Source organism: Arabidopsis lyrata (genome assembly GCF_000004255.2).
Source record: "Arabidopsis lyrata subsp. lyrata unplaced genomic scaffold ARALYscaffold_4, whole genome shotgun sequence".
Taxonomy (NCBI): domain Eukaryota; kingdom Viridiplantae; phylum Streptophyta; class Magnoliopsida; order Brassicales; family Brassicaceae; genus Arabidopsis; species Arabidopsis lyrata.
The window spans coordinates 2,766,369-2,783,513 of record NW_003302552.1 but is presented as its reverse complement, the minus strand read 5'-3'; the positions used below and the strand labels follow the sequence as shown (position 1 = coordinate 2,783,513).

Below are 17,145 nucleotides of genomic sequence, written 5' to 3'. Positions count from 1 at the left end.
GATGAGCTTGAGAAAATGCCTATTGACAATGCTTGGTCTAGAGTTTTGATATCAGGGTATATAAACATCTTCATGAGATATAACAAATGAAGCATTTTCTCTATGTTAAATGTGTGGTTGTTTCGTGTTTCATGTTTAAAACATGATTTAAGTAAGGCATAACAAATAAAGAGTTAATCATGAATGTTTTCTTCTTGCGAAAGTCTTTATTATGTGTTCATCACAGTGGCATAAACGTGTTCCCAAAATGATGTTTCCAAAACGTTGCCATTCTCTAATTTTAGAAAAAAATCGTTTCCCGTTTCCGAAACGTTTCGCTTCCGCGTTTCCGTTTTTATGCAACATACTGAATATTTATTATGAATAGTACTACTAGATCTCACAAAAATCTGATCAAACTTTATCCATGCTGACTCGGTTTTCACATTGCACAAGGTAAAAAAATAAACTTGTATAAATGAAAAAGAAGAAAATTCAAGGTTTGAGATGAGAACAAAATAAAAGATATTGACTTCGACTCTCTCCTTAGTAATATTAGAAAGGTTTGGAATGTATTTTTGATATTCTTTTTAATGGTGAATTGTCTTGTAACAACGTTATCTTCTTAATTGTCTATGTGGAAACTAACTTTTACTTTGGATAAAAACTGTGTTCTTTTTCATTTTATATAATTTACTTTTTTTGTAAGTTTGGACACATCTTATATGTTAGTATGTTACTTGCGTGGAAATTAATCTAGACACAAATTGGTTTTGTAAATTGTCGAAGAAAATTTCAGTTAATAGGAAAGAGAAGTCAAGAGGTCAAAGAAACAAGAGGCGGAGAAGAAGGAGAAGCGTTCGTAGAGAGAGATACAAAACAAGAGACAATGTATTTTTATAGAAACTCTCTTTTCTCTTCATCCACTTATTTCGCTATCTTTACAAAATAACAAAATGAAAAATAGAGAAACCATCTTTGAACCTCGAAACACGTCTCTCTCTCTTTCGATTTCTTCTTCTCAAGTTTCTTTATTGGCCTGAATCTTGAATCCTGAAGGAGAGAAACCGAAAGAGAGAAGAAGATGTGGATGCCGAAAAACAATAACGTGGGAGTCAAGGAAGGAGGATCGAGCGGAATTGTAGCTGTTGCAATAGACAAAGACAAAAGCAGCCAACACGCTCTTAAATGGGCTGTTGATCATTTGTTGCAGCGAGGCCAATCCGTCATTCTCGTCCACGTCAAGCTTCGACCTTCTCCATTGAATAATAGCCCTTCTCTTCATGCTTCTTCTGCAAGTAAACAAACCCTATCATTCTTCTATATCATTTTTTTTTTCTTCTCTGTTGTCTTTTGTTTTACTTGTTTCTGATTGTTTTGTGTTTTTGTTTCAGAGCTGAGCCAAGATTCTTCATTGGTATGCAGAGATCCAGAAGGCATTTCCAAGGAGTTATTCCTTCCTTTTCGTTGCTTCTGCACCCGCAAAGATGTTAGTATTCTTGATTTAGATTCCTTCTTTGTTTGTCTCTCTTGTATTCTTATGGTGTTTTGGAATGAAACTGTCTAGATTCAATGCCAAGATGTGTTGCTTGAGGAGTCCGATGTTGCCAAAGCGTTGGTCGAATACGTAAACCAAGCCGCCATTGAGGTTTTAGTAGTTGGTTCCTCTAGCAAAGGTGGTTTTCTCAGGTACAAAAATAATCACTTCCTTGCCTTCTTTGTCTCTCTGGCTGAACCTTGATTCTCAATTAATGGTGGATTACTAAATTTTGCAGGTTCAACAAGCCTACAGATATTCCAGGCAACATAACAAAAAACGCGCCTGATTTCTGCACGGTTTATATCATTTCCAAAGGAAAGATTCAAACAATGAGATCAGCTTCTCGTTCTGCACCCATGACTGCTCCTCTACGCAGTCCGGTTCAACCACCTAGCTTAAAGCCTCCTCAACCTATGCCTTCTACTTTCGCTAACAGTATGCGAGGTTGTTAAAAAAAAAACTCAGAACTTCTCTGCTTTTCCGCTTCTTTCGCTTGTCAATTTCACCTTAAAACTTGATTTTCCATCTTATTTATTACAGCTGAGAGACGGTCTTTTGAGTCTAACCAACGAAGGTCTGTCGAAGATCAACAACGTAGGTCTATGGAGGATCAACAACGGAGGTCAATGGAGGATCAATCAGAGTCCTTCAGGTAAAAACCACTCTTGTATATGTTTTCATTTAGACATGATCTTGAAACTAAAATCTCCTTGGATGAAACACAGATCTCCTTTTACAAGAAGAGGCAATGGGAAATCATACGGTGATCTGTCTGTTCCGGAATCAGACATATCTTTTATTAGTTCTGGAAGACCAAGCATTGACCGTATCTTCCCTTCTCTATATGACAACAATGATCCAACCAGAACTCCTCCTAGGCTGTCAAATTTCTCAGACATGGACTATAGTTCTAACCTTGATCAGTCTTCCAACTATGGAAGGAGATCAGTGGATTTGAACTCACCTACTGATTTCTCAACAGGCTCGCTCGAGAGCGAAAGATTTTCATCCGCCTCTCAATCAATAGTAAGACCGATAAAATATCATCGTGTTCGGTCTATAATTAACTAGTGTTATTGACATTTTGACAATTATCAAAATCAGGATGATGTAGAGGCTGAGATGAGGAGGCTTAAACTGGAGTTGAAGCAGACTATGGAAATGTACAGTACAGCTTGCAAAGAAGCACTCACAGCAAAACAAAAGGTAGAGTTTCTATGAAACAAGTGTTTATGGTTTTCGAAATCTAAAAAATGTTTTGGTAATTGTAGGCGACGGAGCTTCAGCGTTGGAAGTTAGAAGAAGAGAGGAAACTAGAAGAGGCAAGACATGCAGAGGAAGCAGCATTAGCCATCGCAGAGAAAGAGAAAGCAAAGTCGAAAGCGGCTATGGAGGCAGCTGAAGCAGCTCAAAGAATTGCTGAATTAGAGGCTAAGAAGAGAGTCAACGCGGAAATGAAAGCTCTAAAGGAGTCTGAGGAGAAAACAAAGGCTCTTACTGCTTTAGCAAACTCAGATGTCAGGTATAGGAAGTACTCCATTGAAGAGATTGAGCTTGCAACCGAGTTTTTCGCTGAGAAATATAAGATTGGAGAAGGTGGTTATGGACCTGTCTACAAATGTTATCTTGATCATACACCAGTGGCTGTTAAAGTTCTTCGTCCTGATGCAGCTCAAGGAAGATCTCAGTTCCAACAAGAGGTGATGACTTCTTGTAATAAACTCACATCACTTTCTCCTTATTCCTCTGTTTCTTTCTCATTTGAGATTTTGTTTGAAACATAGGTTGAGGTATTGAGCTGCATTAGGCATCCTAACATGGTTCTACTTCTTGGGGCATGCCCGGAATGTGGATGTTTAGTCTACGAGTTCATGGCCAACGGAAGCTTAGAAGATCGTCTTTTCAGATTAGGAAACAGCCCACCTCTCTCGTGGCAGATGAGGTTCAGAATTGCTGCTGAGATTGGCACTGGACTGTTGTTCTTGCACCAGGCTAAACCTGAGCCTCTAGTTCACCGTGATCTCAAACCAGGAAACATCTTGCTAGACCGTAACTTCGTCAGCAAGATTTCTGATGTTGGTTTAGCCAGGCTAGTCCCTCCATCGGTTGCAGACACGGTGACACAGTACCGAATGACTTCAACCGCGGGCACGTTCTGTTACATCGATCCAGAGTATCAGCAAACAGGAATGTTGGGTGTGAAATCCGACATTTACTCACTCGGCATTATGTTTCTGCAGTTGATAACAGCAAAACCACCAATGGGGCTAACCCATTATGTCGAGAGAGCACTCGAGAAAGGAACTTTGGCTGATTTACTTGATCCAGCTGTTTCTGATTGGCCAATGGAAGACACAGAAGAGTTTGCTAAATTAGCTCTTAAATGTGCAGAGCTAAGGAGAAAAGACAGACCTGATCTTGCTAAAGTCATATTGCCTGAGCTAAACAGATTAAGAACACTTGCTGACGAATCATCACATTCTGTAGTAGTCAGCAATAGCCTTGTACCATCTCCAACTGGTAGCCAAAGTTCTTTGAAACTGGTGAGAACCGATAATAGCTAAAATCCGAAACTCGAATCTATTACTATACTCATCTACTGATTTCTTCTTCACTAAAATTTTGCAGGAACATATGAGTGGTGCTTCTATCTCAGTGCCTCAGTAAGTTTGGTTTCCAAGGAAAAACTGATCTACACACAAGAAGAGGCAATTGCATGATTCAGATATTACTTACATAGACAACAACCATGAATCCTCAATTTGCATGCTCGTAGTATAAGGAGATGCAATAGAGTGTCTTTCCCTTGTGGAGAAAGTGTTAAAATTGTACAGATCTTGCTTATGAATGTAACTTAATATGTAGTTCAGTATGGAGGAACTGATCCTTTATTACATGCTGCTAAGGTTAACAAAACATGTCAAAGATAATGCAGTCCTTAGATCGAGGTATAGCAACAAACATGACAAAGACCATAAACTTAGGTATCACCATTTCACTAAAACAAAGTGTTGCAATTTTTTAAAAATGTGTAATATATATCATAAGGTTATTTCAGTGATGGGTAAAACATACTTCGGCTTAGCAATAACCCAATACCGTAACATTTGAGAAACTCTCGAAAGAAACCGAATTACCTAGCAAGTTCAATGCAGAAAATAATACGGAAAAACACTTTGATTATACTTGAAAGACTATAAAAGTAATTGAGAAAAATTGATTGAGAAAACAGAAGAAATTTGATGGATACAGACTAGTTTACTTATATCTTTATTTGTTTTTGCATGTTCTTTATGTGACGACTGGTTAGTTAATTCTAAGAACCTTTGAAAATGATAAGTAAAATCATTGCATAATGTAAGGGATCTTAGTAAAGAATCGTAACCCCAAAAGGATAATATAGAAGATAATCATTTGAAACTGACAAAAAGAGCCGTAAAAGATTTTATAAGTTTTTTAACGAGAAACATGTAAAAAAAACAAAAGCTACTCAATTTTAACCAGGAACAAAAACATTTACTCCCAACCAGCGGCTGGAGGTGGCACAGCTGTGTCCCATCCATCTGCTCCGGGAGAGACTAAGAAGAACCATTTATAATATAAGATCATATTCAGTTCTAATACAAATTTAGATGGTAAATCTTAGATATAGTCAACTAACCACTCGCATCACTCCACGAAGCAGCAGCGGGAGCAGCAACAATTGGTTGCTAAGCTTCTACTAGCCATGCAGCATCCGTGATTTGAACAGTGGTCCATTGGTCTCCACCGACCACTCCAATTGCTTGGCCTAGCTCCTCGGGTACCCTGTAAAAGAACAGGTCCATCTATACAACACAAACATACCAAACGTGAACAATCCGAAAACATTATCGACTTGTACCACCCTTGTAAGAGATAAACATAAAAAATGATATCCCCTACTCTTACAATGACAACCCACTTCTGTTCAGGACTGAAGGACGTTTGCATTTGATTGGTGAATGTACCAAAAGTGTGTCTTCCAACAATGGCATTAACACCAGTGTGTTGAGCAACTTCAACACAGCTCTATGTCAAGAAGCTCTAGCTGATTGAACAATAATGTCTTACGAGTTCTCGATAACAACAATAAATCTAGCAAGCCATCTGAAGTTTCTCCCATGTTTTCCCAAGGTTGAAGATGTAAATAACTAACAACAAACGTTCCACTAGACTGAGTACAATCACAAGAACATAGAGAAACCACAAGAAATATGCTGCAAATCATTCTATAAGAAACCTCAATTTGATCATTCATACTCAATTGAACAAATTAAATCGGGCTAATCAACACAAAATTCTCAATGCTCTGATCAAAGATGATGAGAAAATTTTACAACATTGTGTTGCTTGAAGACATAACGTTTCATTTGGTATTTGCAATTTTTAGTTCCGAAGTGAACTTCAGCTGCAACCATCACTTGGATGTCAGCTGCAAACTTCAGTTGTTTGTCGATTGTCGCCATTTTGTTTCTCTCTTTCTCTTCGTATCTTCTTTTCTCCGGGACGACATAGCTATCACCGAGAGTAGCTTCTGCTGTGTAAATTAAATGAGTGACGAGGAAATTCAAAGACAAATATATCATGGGACTGTTTATTAACTAAAACCCTAATTTGCGACGACACAGAAGAAAAAAAAAACTAATTAGTCGAAACTATGGAAGCAGTAAGTTTAAAATTTCTATATATATATATACTTTTTTACTTATTTTTTTTTTTACTGCAGATCGATTCGAAAGTAACCAATGATGAATATCCAAATATTTGGAAAAAAAGAAGCAAATATATAAATGGTTTTATTCTACGAAATATACTATGAGAGGATCATTTAATAGATGCGTGTTATGCATATGATTTAGCTTACTTCTCTCACATTTGTTACACATACTCATTTTTAAGTAAATTTTGTTGTGGTCATTGAAGTTGTCCGTTTTTTTGGGCCTAAGGATTATTCATCTACCAAACCCAAGCTAATATCAACATTTGTTTTTATCAATACAAACCAATCCAATCGAGCTTATGTTAAGAAAAATAATGACTTATTGTTTTATCTATTTGTTTTGTGTGAGTACTTAAATGAGCAAAATGGTAAATTGAATTTTGAACTCTTTTTTATTTAAATAAAATATGGATTATACTTAGGAAGAGATCATATAAGATACTCTGGTCTATTGTCTGAAGGGATGTACGGGCCTAGGCCCAAAACTTCTTAATTATTCAAATAAAAAATATTGATAATTTGTTTTATGATTGCATATCAAATTATGGACTATAAGTAAAATAGTAAATCATATAATATAACTTAATCAATGAATGTAACTTATGACAATGCTCTAAAATATACTCTAAGAATTAAATGAAAACAACATGCATATATAAAATCCTTGATGCATAAAACATTAGGCATTTAAGGTTAACCAACAATACTGCAGCGGAAATAATTAGGGTCGGCCCTGAGCTAAAGCTGGTAAAGCCCTTGCTTTAGGCGCCAAAAGTTATATATAGTAGTAAAGGGTAACTCTTTTATAAAATATTATGTAGTGAAGTGGTTAGCCCCTAGGTAGTTGTCTTTTTGGTGCAAGGTTCGATTCCCTAATCTGTTGTTTTGTGACTTTATTAAATGTGTGGGCTTAAGAATGCTTTGGGCACCCAAATCTATTGGGCCGGCCCAAATACTTGTATCTGATAAGTTTGTTTTTAGTTTTTACTAATGTCATTTAAACAATATTGTTTTGGATCCCCATTTGGAAGTGTGGTTCTCCTAGACTCCTAATGGAATCAACAACTTTCAATATCTAAAGATGTAAGTTAACTATGACTTAGTAGAACAAAAAAACATAACTCTGAATTCAAATGTAGTAATTGCTGGTTGAAAGAAGTAATTATAAAGTTTTGCATCTTAACTAGTAGAGAAAGAAAAAGAGACAATAGAAGATCAAGAGAAAGAAAAAAAGACAATAGAAGATCAAGAGAATACTTAATGCAAAGGAAACAATAGAGATATGTTCTTAACACGTGTAGTTTCTTATGACTAATAGTAGACTATAAAGAAACATATCAATCTCTGACATATACGACATATTTGAATCATTTGCGTCTAAACTATTTGAAGAGAAGAGACAAATCGAGATTAAGAGAATATTTAATGCAAGAAAAACCGTAAAGTGAAGTTCGTCACACTTGTTATTTTCTGTGAACAATCAATTAACTTTAAGAGAACATATCCATCTCTTATATATACGACAAATTTGGAGCATTTACGTTGTTTTCTTCTGGGAGAAAAGAGACAAAAGAAGTTCAATCGAACTTAATTCAAGGAAAACCGTATAGTGAAATTCTCCAAACGTGTTATTTCATTCTTATTAAAATAACTGACTTTAATGAAATAGATCGATCTCTGACATGTACGATAGATTTTGAGCAGTTACGTTTTAAGTACTAAAAGGGAATATACAAATAGATATCACGAGAATACTTGATTCAAGGAATACCGTCAAGCAAAGTTATTCACACGTCTTGTTTCCTACAAACAAACAGTTGGCTTTAAGGGAACATATCAATCTCTAACATGTATGCCGAATTTGAAGCATTTGTGTTTTAAATTCTGGAAGAAACGAGACAAACAAAAGAAAAAAATAAACAATGCAAGGAAACCGTAGAATGAAGTTCTTGACACGTGTTTTTTCTTATGAACAATCAACTGACTTTAAAGGTACCGATCAATCTCTGACATGTACGGTAGATTTGGAGCATTTGCGTCTTAACTATTAGGAGAGAAGAGACTAGGGGTGTCAAAATGGATAAAAGTTAATGGATCAATCCAAACCAATCCAATCCATAGATATAATGAATGAGAAATTTGGATACTAATGGATTAATGGATTTAATGGATTAGTGAGTTTAATGAATTGGATTGAAATGGTTTATGTTAGAATGGATTAGTGGATTACTCATAACCAAACCAATAAAAATTAAACATTCTAAATCAAATGTCTAAACCAAATATAATCAAATCAAATGTCAAAACTGATTTTAATAAACCAATGTAGACATGATTTAACTATTAAATCCATGAAATAAATTTTTCCGCCAAAACGTGATTCAACATTTTCCCGCCAAAAATGCAATTCCGTAAAATTTTCCGCTAGAAATGGAATTTCGCATTTCCCGCCAAAAATATGATTCTACATTTTTCCGCCAAAAACGTGATTTCCTATTTTCCCGCCAAAACCGTGATTCCGCATTTTCCCGCCAAAAATGTGATTCCATGATTTTCCCGCCAAAAAGTGATTCCACATTTTCCCGCCAAAAATGCAATTCCGTAAATTTTCCCGCCAAAATGTGATTCCGTGATTTTCCCGCCAAAAAGTGATTTCACATTTTCCCGCCAAAAACATGATTTCGTATTTTTCCGCCAAAAACGTGATTCCGTATTTTCCCGCCAAAATGTGATTCCACATTTTCCCGCCAAAAACATGATTCCGCATTTTTCCGCCAAAAACATGATTCCACATTTTCCCGCCAAAAACATGATTCCGCATTTTTCCGCCAAAAAGCGATCCACATTTTCCCGCCAAAAACATGATTCCATATTTTCCCCCGCCAAAAGCGTGATTCCGGATTTTCCCACGAAAACGTGATTCCGTGATTTTCCCGCCAAAAACGTGATATCATAACTCATTTATGTCATTAATTATTATTTGTAGCATTATATGATGATAATATTTATTAATTAATTAATTATTTTATTTTCATGGATTAACTCATTTAACCATTAAACCATCAAATAATTGGATTAATGGATTGACTCAATCCATTTAACAAATGAGTTGGATCAACTCATAAACCATTTAAGCCTAAACTCATTGGATTATGGATCGGCTTGAATCGGTTTATCCATTTTGACACCCCTAGAAGAGACCAAACAAGATTTTAAAAATAATACTTAATGCTAGGGAAACCGTAAAGTAAAATTCTTCTTTCGTGTTAATTCCTGTGAACAATCAATTAGCTGTAATGAAACATATCAATCTCAGACATGTACGGCAAATTTGGAGCATTTACATTGCAACTTTTGGGAAAAGAGACAAAAGAAGATGAAGCGATCTTAATGTAAGGGAAACCGTAGAGTGAAAATTTTCATACGTGTTAGTTCTTATTAACAAACAACTAACTTTAAAGAAACATATCAATCTCTGACATGTATGACAGATTTGGAACTAACTCTGATCTTTTTGAATGTCGGCTCTAGAAAAAAGTTCGAGGAAAGGCAGATTGCTTAGTCCGTTATTCTAAAAGTTTACTTTTGGAAATTTCATTTGTAAACACTTTTCGTGGCTACCAATGATGGAGTGATTTTTTAATTAATGTGTGGTTGACAAAAAAAAAAGTTTGAGGAAAATATTCGTTAGTCTCTTAATTTTGTTTTAGAAATCTCAAACATTACAATAAAACTTAATGTTGGAATTATAATATTTTTATTAATTTGTAAAGATGGATACAAATATTAATTCGAGATTAGAATTTTTTTTTAAATACTCTAAAATACCACACTATTATGTTTTTGTTCCAAAAGTACCATTACTAGTTTATTTTCTCAATAATACAACAAATTTTTGTATAAAAATATTTGTTCAACCAAAATGAAATACAAATAAAATTTAAAAATAAATCTGGGTTCCCTAGCTATTTCCAATTTAAGGTTTATATTTCCACCATTTAAAAGAGATTTTGATTCATTTTAATATTGAATTTGTTGTATTATTAGAAAAACACTAGTGGTATTTAAGAAACAAAACTAAAAAATATGGTAGTTTAGAGAATTGTCCAAAAAATTTCAGTATATTGAGTTATTAATGTATAAAAAATTACTTAAGTAATCAACACAGAAACTGTTTTTCTCTTTTCACAAGTTGCATTTACCAAATTCTAACTAGGGATAAAATTCTAATTTTATCAAACCATATAGTAACATTCATGAATGGAGCGTTGAGCATTCTCCATTGGAAATTTTACGACTTAACTAACATAGTTAGGAGTCACAATGGGGAAGGCATAATACCTTGGGAAACAAGAAATTAAGAAAAAAGCAGCGGTGTTCCAAAAAAAAAGAATTTTTTAGAAGACAAATATTGCTAAAACAAATTTTTAAAAAATAAAAAAAGAATTCATTCAAGGAACACCAAAAAGAAACCAAAATATGAGAAAAAGACAAAAAAAAAAAAAAACATAACAAGAAGCATTTCATGGTAACGCCGTTTCACATGTTTTTTTATTATGTCCAGGAAGCTTGCATCTTGAACACTTGTGCTCTTTTCGTGGTCGCTTGTTCTCCATTGCAATCTCTAATGAGGATTGGATTCTTTTTTTCTTCGGTCGACCTGAACGACGTCGACCTTGAGGAGGTAAACACTGACTTTTTTCAACTTCAGATGGTATTTGGATATCATTAAGAATCCCTTGAACAGGATAGATGGACTCAGAATATGCAGCAAATAGAAAAGCTCTCGTGTAGCAAGGATCTGAGAGCGTGTGCTCAGGAATCTGTTTTTTCGTAGCAACTGCAATGGCATGCATACATGGAATCTTCTTTATATCAAACGCACGACATGAACAACTCAATTTCTGTATGTCAACTACAGCGTCTTGTGAGCCACCAGTCACATGAAACTGATTTAGATTTATAGGCTGCACCGCAAGTGTGTTTGCCTCTTCACGTATTTTCTCAATTTCACGGGCAGCATATGGTCCAAGTTCTGTGACAAGTTTTGCAGCTTTTTCTCGACGCTCACAAAACCAGCGAGTTAGAGTAGCCCGCACATGATCGAGAAAAGCTACGATGGGGTACTCTCTTGCATCTTTCAAAAGTCCATTGATTGATTCGGCAGTGTTAGTTGTGGTGATGTTGTACCTGTTTCCTTGGAAATGAGCCGTAGACCATAATCGAATATCCGCATCTTCCAAGTATTTGCTCAGCTTTGGATTAAGACGACGTATCTCATCCATGACATTGGTAAAGTCATCACGTAAAATAGTATTTGCAGCTTTCGTAACCAAGTGAAATAATTGATTTGTTCCGAAATTGGTTTTGATGTTTTTCTCAAGGTGAAAGAAGCATATCCCACGATTTGCAGAGGGAAACACCTTTTCAATAGCTATTTCAATAGACTCATGTCTGTCAGAGATAAACACCAAATCAGGATGATCAGGGATAACTGATTTCAAACGAGAAAAAAACCATTCCCAAGCTGCGTTGTTCTCGGAATCAACAATTCCAAATGCAATAGGATATATATGATTATCTCCATCTTGAGCAGTTGCAACTATGAGAGTACCCCTAAACTTTCCTTTGAGAAACGTCCCATCCACTGCGATTACTTTTCTCATAAATTCAAATCCTCTTAAACATTGACCAAGGGCAAAAAATAAGTACTTAAATCTCTGGTTACCTTCAAGCTCTAGGTAGGCAATTGTACCAGGATTTGCTTTCTTTATCTTGTAGATGTACTTAGGGAGCTGCTCATAACCACTTTCAGGAGAACCTCTCATCAATTCACGAGCTTGCTCTAAAGCATCCCAAAGTTGGTGATAAGTTAGCGTTAAACCATAATTTTTAAGTAATGGTTTCTCCAAATCCCTTGGTTTCAATCCATTGCTAATACCACCAAAAAGATCCAATATGAGTTGGCCTATAACTTTCGGTGTAATTGATCCTAGTGCAAAACTTCTTTGTTCAGCAGAACATGTATGCACATCAATGTACTTTCTAATCCAGAAATACTCTGTTGTTTCATCCTTTGTGGTTGCTCGCACCCTCCAAGAGCACCCATTATTTTTGCACACAACAACAAGCTTTGTAGGATCTGATTTTGAAACTCTCCAGCCAAACTTATATTTTACTAAAAGCATCCACAACCTCTGCTGTATTTCATATTTGCTCTTAAAGTATTCACCCACTTTAATGTCCGTGTTGTTAGAAGAAAGAATATTGTTGTTGTCACCACCATCGTTTTTATCATAATGATCACCAAGATCAACATGATCTCTAATTTCACCACGAGTAACAAATAACTCATCAGCGACCTGAACTTTATGATTCTCACCACTCGTAGCAAATACTCATTGACGAGCGAAACTTTACGATTCTCTTCGCCTTTTCTTTTCACTGAAACACAAAGTCGGACAGGGTTAGATTTGCTAATTTCAATGAAACTCCTTACTTGTCGATCACTTGTCAGAAACACAGGAGGAGGCGTTTCATTTGACATATTGCCTAACATTATCTCAGGTAGTGCATAACTAAGTTCAACATTATGCACTGAACTATCTAACTGGTATTCTTCTTTAGCTATCTGAAGTAGTCCGGCATACGACATATCATCCACTAGAACGAGTAATTTGCAGCCCTTGGTTTGATCTACTGTAAAATGCCATACGTTCTTTAGCGCCCAATCACCAAAAACTGCAATTGCAATTGTATGTACCATGTTTCTGTGGAAAAAAAAATTTACAAATTAGTTTCACACTCTACATTATAACTTTACGAAACTGACTTTACATAATAACTTTACCTAAAAACTTTAGCAAACAACTATACTTAAAATCTATATAATAATTGTGTGAAACTAAATTATTAGAAAACTTTGCAAATTAACTTTACCTAAAAACTATAGCAAACAACTGTATTCTTAAATCTATATAATAATCGTGTGCAATTAAATTATTAGAAAAATTTGTAAATTAACTTTACCTTAAAACTTTAAGGAACAACTATACTTAAGATCTATATAATAACTGTGTGAAACTAAATTTATGAAAAAACTTGATAATTAACTATATTGAAATACTTTATTAAACAAATATACTTAAAGATCTACCAAACAACTATCAACAACTCAAAATTTTCTCATTACTACTAGATCTACAACAGTTTGCAAAAACAGTTTTCCAAAAAACTAGATCTACGTTACAACTCTTCATGGAATAACTTAAATACGCTCCTAATAACAACAACTCATGCACGTACATAGATCTACGTAAAACACATAACAACTTTTCTCAATAACTTTACCTAATAATTCTATTAAACTAGATCTACGTAACAGTTTTCCAACAAACTTTACCAAACAAATATATATTAAATTTTATATAATAACTGTGCAAAACTTTCTATATTATACTCTACTAAATAACTTTTTCAAAGAACTTTAGCAAAGACTGCATCTTTAAATAACTTTGCAAGAAATTTATGTACATAAACGTTATAAAGAATATGAAACTATGCACAATACTTACTTTTCTTTAGAACTGACAAATCGTTTTTTAATGGAGTTTGGTTTGATAAACACTTATATATACGTAACTAACAACATAGTTCACATAGGATTAGGGAATTAATTTAGAGTTATATTATTAAAAATTATTCTAGATTAGTTTGGCACATTCTCCAGATTTTATCTTCAAATTTTATCATAATCAATAAAAAATAAAAATTCAAAAAAAATCTCTAACTAACGTGGGCTAGATAGAATTATAAACGTTAATTTAGAGTTATATTATTAAAAATTATTCTAGATTAGTTTGGCATATTCTTCAGATTTTATCTTCAAAATTTATCATAATCAATAAAAATAAAAATTTTAAAAAAATCTCTAACTAACGTGGCTGTAATTTGTTATTATGTTAAATCATATCATAAGGCTAATTTTGTCTTTGTTAGTGTACATCTTAAATTCTAAAAGATATGGCCTAGATTAATAATTTGGGTTTGTTTTTAGATTTTTTTCGTAATTTTCCCTAAATAAATTATTCTCTAATTTTTTTTATTTCGTGTAATTTTTAAAAAATTTAAAAATACGAGATTCTTTTTATATATAAGAAAAACAAATGGACGTTTTCGAGGAAAAAGAGGAGAAAGAAATAAAACGGAAAAAAAAAAGTTGCTGGTTTAGGCAAATTAATAATAATTGTGTAAAGACGGGAGGACAAGCGTGAATCAGAAAAGACTACTGTAACCGTAGCTTTAAAAGCGGCAACGCGCCGCCTCATACGACAACCTCGTAAAACCGAACCGAAATCAGCCACGTGTCTTATTCCAAAGCACGTGTAATACACTCTCTGTAAGTGAGAGTGTTGTTGAGAAAAGAATTTGGCAATAAAGGACGGATCAAAATTAAAATAAACAAAAAAGGAAGGAAAAACCAAAAAATCAAAAGCTGAGAAAGTAAATGGGAAACGACGACTGAGAGACTCTTCTTCTTCTTCTCCTTCTTATTCATCGTTCATTTCTTAGGTTTTCTGATTTCATCATAACCTCTGGATTCGATTTTTGATTCGGAGGTGAAAAAATCGTTTTGTGGGTTTTGCGATTCGATGAACTAGGGTTTGTAATTTCACTATCTTCGATTCTTTTACTCATCGGGTGAGAAGGAAGCTTCTTTCATGTGTTCTTCCGTGTAATCGTCTGTTTTATTGGGCTTAGAAGCTCTAGGTAAACCTTAATTTCTTCTTTTAGAGTACTTGATTCATCGGATCTGTGTTTTTTTTTGTGGGTTTTTGGTTCAGAGTCATGATCTGTAGCTTTATCTCTGTTAGGACTTTAAAGTCATCAACTTTGCTTTTTCTGTAATGGGTATTGATTCTGCTGATGAAAGTTTTCGAATCTTATGGTAAATAGTTAACCTAAGTTGGTGTACTTGGGTTTCTTTGTTCTGAATAGCTCGTCTTTCTTAATTTGGGGATGTGCATGGTCTTTGAGAGCAAAAGTTGTTGTTTTTGGTGTACTTGTCTCTTCTCTCTTGTTTGAGGATAGTAAGATCATTTTACTGATGACTAGTTCTGTGGATGAGTCATTTGTTTCCAGTTTTGAGGTAATGCTTCTTTTTTTGTGTTATCTTTTAGTCTAAAGATTTTATTTGTGTGTCTTTGCAGTTTGGTCAGAGAATTCGTAACAAGTAAATCCTAGATTGGGGGAAGATGCTTGAGGGAGCAAAGTTCAACGTGCTTGCTGTTGGGAATCATCACAACAATGACAACAATTACTATGCTTTTACGCAAGAGTTTTATCAGAAACTTAATGAAGGTTCAAACATGTCCATGGAGAGTATGCAGACGAGTAACGCTGGAGGATCTGTCTCAATGTCTGTGGATAACAGTAGTGTTGGTTCCAGCGATGCTCTTATTGGCCACCCTGGTTTGAAGCCTGTGCGCCATTACTCACTCTCGGTTGGACAAAGCGTGTTTCGCCCGGGAAGAGTTACCCATGCGTTGAATGATGATGCCTTGGCTCAAGCACTGATGGATACCAGGTATCCAACCGAAGGGCTGGCAAACTATGATGAGTGGACGATTGATCTGAGGAACCTCAACATGGGTCCTGCCTTTGCTCAAGGGGCTTTTGGTAAATTGTACAAAGGGACTTACAATGGGGAAGATGTAGCAATCAAGATACTGGAGCGGCCTGAGAACAGCCCAGAAAAGGCACAGTTCATGGAGCAGCAGTTTCAGCAAGAGGTGTCTATGCTTGCCAATTTGAAGCACCCAAACATCGTGAGGTTCATTGGTGCGTGTCGCAAGCCAATGGTGTGGTGTATAGTGACTGAATACGCCAAAGGAGGTTCAGTGAGGCAGTTTTTGACTAAGAGACAGAACCGAGCCGTCCCTTTGAAGTTAGCTGTTAAACAGGCTTTGGATGTTGCTAGGGGTATGGCTTATGTCCATGGACGCAACTTCATACACAGAGATCTCAAGTCAGATAACCTTCTCATCTCAGCAGATAAGTCCATCAAGATTGCAGATTTTGGTGTTGCAAGAATTGAAGTTCAAACTGAAGGAATGACACCAGAAACCGGAACTTACAGATGGATGGCTCCGTAAGTTTCCAAAGGGACTTGTGATATTTTTCACCCTTTTTTGCGTTCTTAGCTTCTGCAAATTACATTAATATAAACTATGTTTCTGTTGATGCAGAGAGATGATACAGCATAGAGCCTACAATCAAAAAGTGGATGTGTATAGTTTCGGGATCGTGCTGTGGGAGTTAATCACAGGACTATTACCGTTCCAGAACATGACTGCTGTACAGGCAGCGTTTGCGGTTGTAAACCGAGGAGTGCGTCCAACAGTCCCAAACGATTGTCTCCCGGTGCTGAGTGACATCATGACTAGATGTTGGGATGCTAATCCAGAAGTCCGTCCATGTTTTGTGGAGGTTGTGAAGCTGCTTGAAGCTGCGGAAACAGAGATAATGACGACAGCGAGAAAAGCCCGTTTCAGATGTTGCTTGAGCCAGCCGATGACGATTGACTAAATAATCCTCCCCTCAAGCAAATAACAAAGAGAGAAAGAAGAAGAAGATATAAGAAAAAGGGCTTTAGATATAAGTTTGTGTGTCAGTATGTGTCTCCGTGTGTGTTTGTGTATCTATAAAAATCTGAAATGTATTTTGTTTTCTCATGATAGGAGAAGTAAGTAACCCCACCACCACCATTTTAGACTTACTGATTTTCTAGTTTTATTTTTCTTTTTTCGTTTGTGTATTAAGAAGAAATCGAATGTGGGAACCTTGTGTCCCAACAAGTGTTTGCTTATTAGCATTTCTTCTCTTC

At 35.3% G+C, this 17,145-nt stretch overlaps 3 protein-coding genes across 4 annotated transcripts; 2 read left to right on the top strand and 1 right to left on the bottom strand.

The window, feature by feature from the left end:
• The first annotated feature begins 551 nt into the window (after positions 1-551).
• Positions 552-4,589, top strand: LOC9314817 (U-box domain-containing protein 52). Its single transcript, XM_021028499.1, has 10 exons — positions 552-1,277; positions 1,374-1,468; positions 1,547-1,668; positions 1,755-1,963; positions 2,060-2,171; positions 2,245-2,545; positions 2,624-2,725; positions 2,791-3,219; positions 3,304-4,062; positions 4,148-4,589. Exons 1-10 carry the CDS (start codon positions 1,064-1,066, stop codon positions 4,184-4,186), a joined length of 2,382 nt encoding a protein of 793 aa, XP_020884158.1. The 5' UTR covers positions 552-1,063; the 3' UTR covers positions 4,187-4,589.
• A 6,194-nt stretch (positions 4,590-10,783) lies between these two features.
• Positions 10,784-11,545, bottom strand: LOC110229051. Its single transcript, XM_021027845.1, has one exon. It carries the CDS (start codon positions 11,543-11,545, stop codon positions 10,784-10,786), a length of 762 nt encoding a protein of 253 aa, XP_020883504.1.
• A 3,191-nt stretch (positions 11,546-14,736) lies between these two features.
• LOC9314816 (serine/threonine-protein kinase HT1) lies at positions 14,737-17,133 on the top strand. 2 transcript variants are annotated; one of them, XM_021027798.1, is made up of 3 exons: positions 14,737-14,960; positions 15,470-16,410; positions 16,508-17,133. In XM_021027798.1, the coding sequence occupies exons 2-3, from the start codon at positions 15,515-15,517 to the stop codon at positions 16,845-16,847; spliced, it is 1,236 nt and encodes a 411-aa protein (XP_020883457.1). In that variant the 5' UTR covers positions 14,737-14,960; positions 15,470-15,514; the 3' UTR covers positions 16,848-17,133. The 2 variants fall into 2 exon arrangements, with proteins under 2 accessions (XP_020883457.1, XP_002880577.1); XM_002880531.2 differs by having other exon boundaries at positions 14,737-15,029.
• The last annotated feature ends 12 nt before the right edge of the window (positions 17,134-17,145 follow it).

What these genes read in the sequence shown, in the direction of transcription:
- LOC110229051 (XM_021027845.1), bottom strand. Translation starts at nt 11,545, where the DNA reads ATGGATGAGATACGTCGTCTTAATCCAAAGCTGAGCAAATACTTGGAA.
- LOC9314817 (XM_021028499.1), top strand. Translation starts at nt 1,064, where the DNA reads ATGTGGATGCCGAAAAACAATAACGTGGGAGTCAAGGAAGGAGGATCG. An exon ending in TCTTCATGCTTCTTCTGCAA is followed by an intron (nt 1,278 to 1,373) that starts GTAAACAAACCC and finishes TTTTTGTTTCAG; the next exon opens with AGCTGAGCCAAGATTCTTCA. An exon ending in TTTCGCTAACAGTATGCGAG is followed by an intron (nt 1,964 to 2,059) that starts GTTGTTAAAAAA and finishes TATTTATTACAG; the next exon opens with CTGAGAGACGGTCTTTTGAG.
- LOC9314816 (XM_021027798.1), top strand. Translation starts at nt 15,515, where the DNA reads ATGCTTGAGGGAGCAAAGTTCAACGTGCTTGCTGTTGGGAATCATCAC. An exon ending in ACTTACAGATGGATGGCTCC is followed by an intron (nt 16,411 to 16,507) that starts GTAAGTTTCCAA and finishes CTGTTGATGCAG; the next exon opens with AGAGATGATACAGCATAGAG.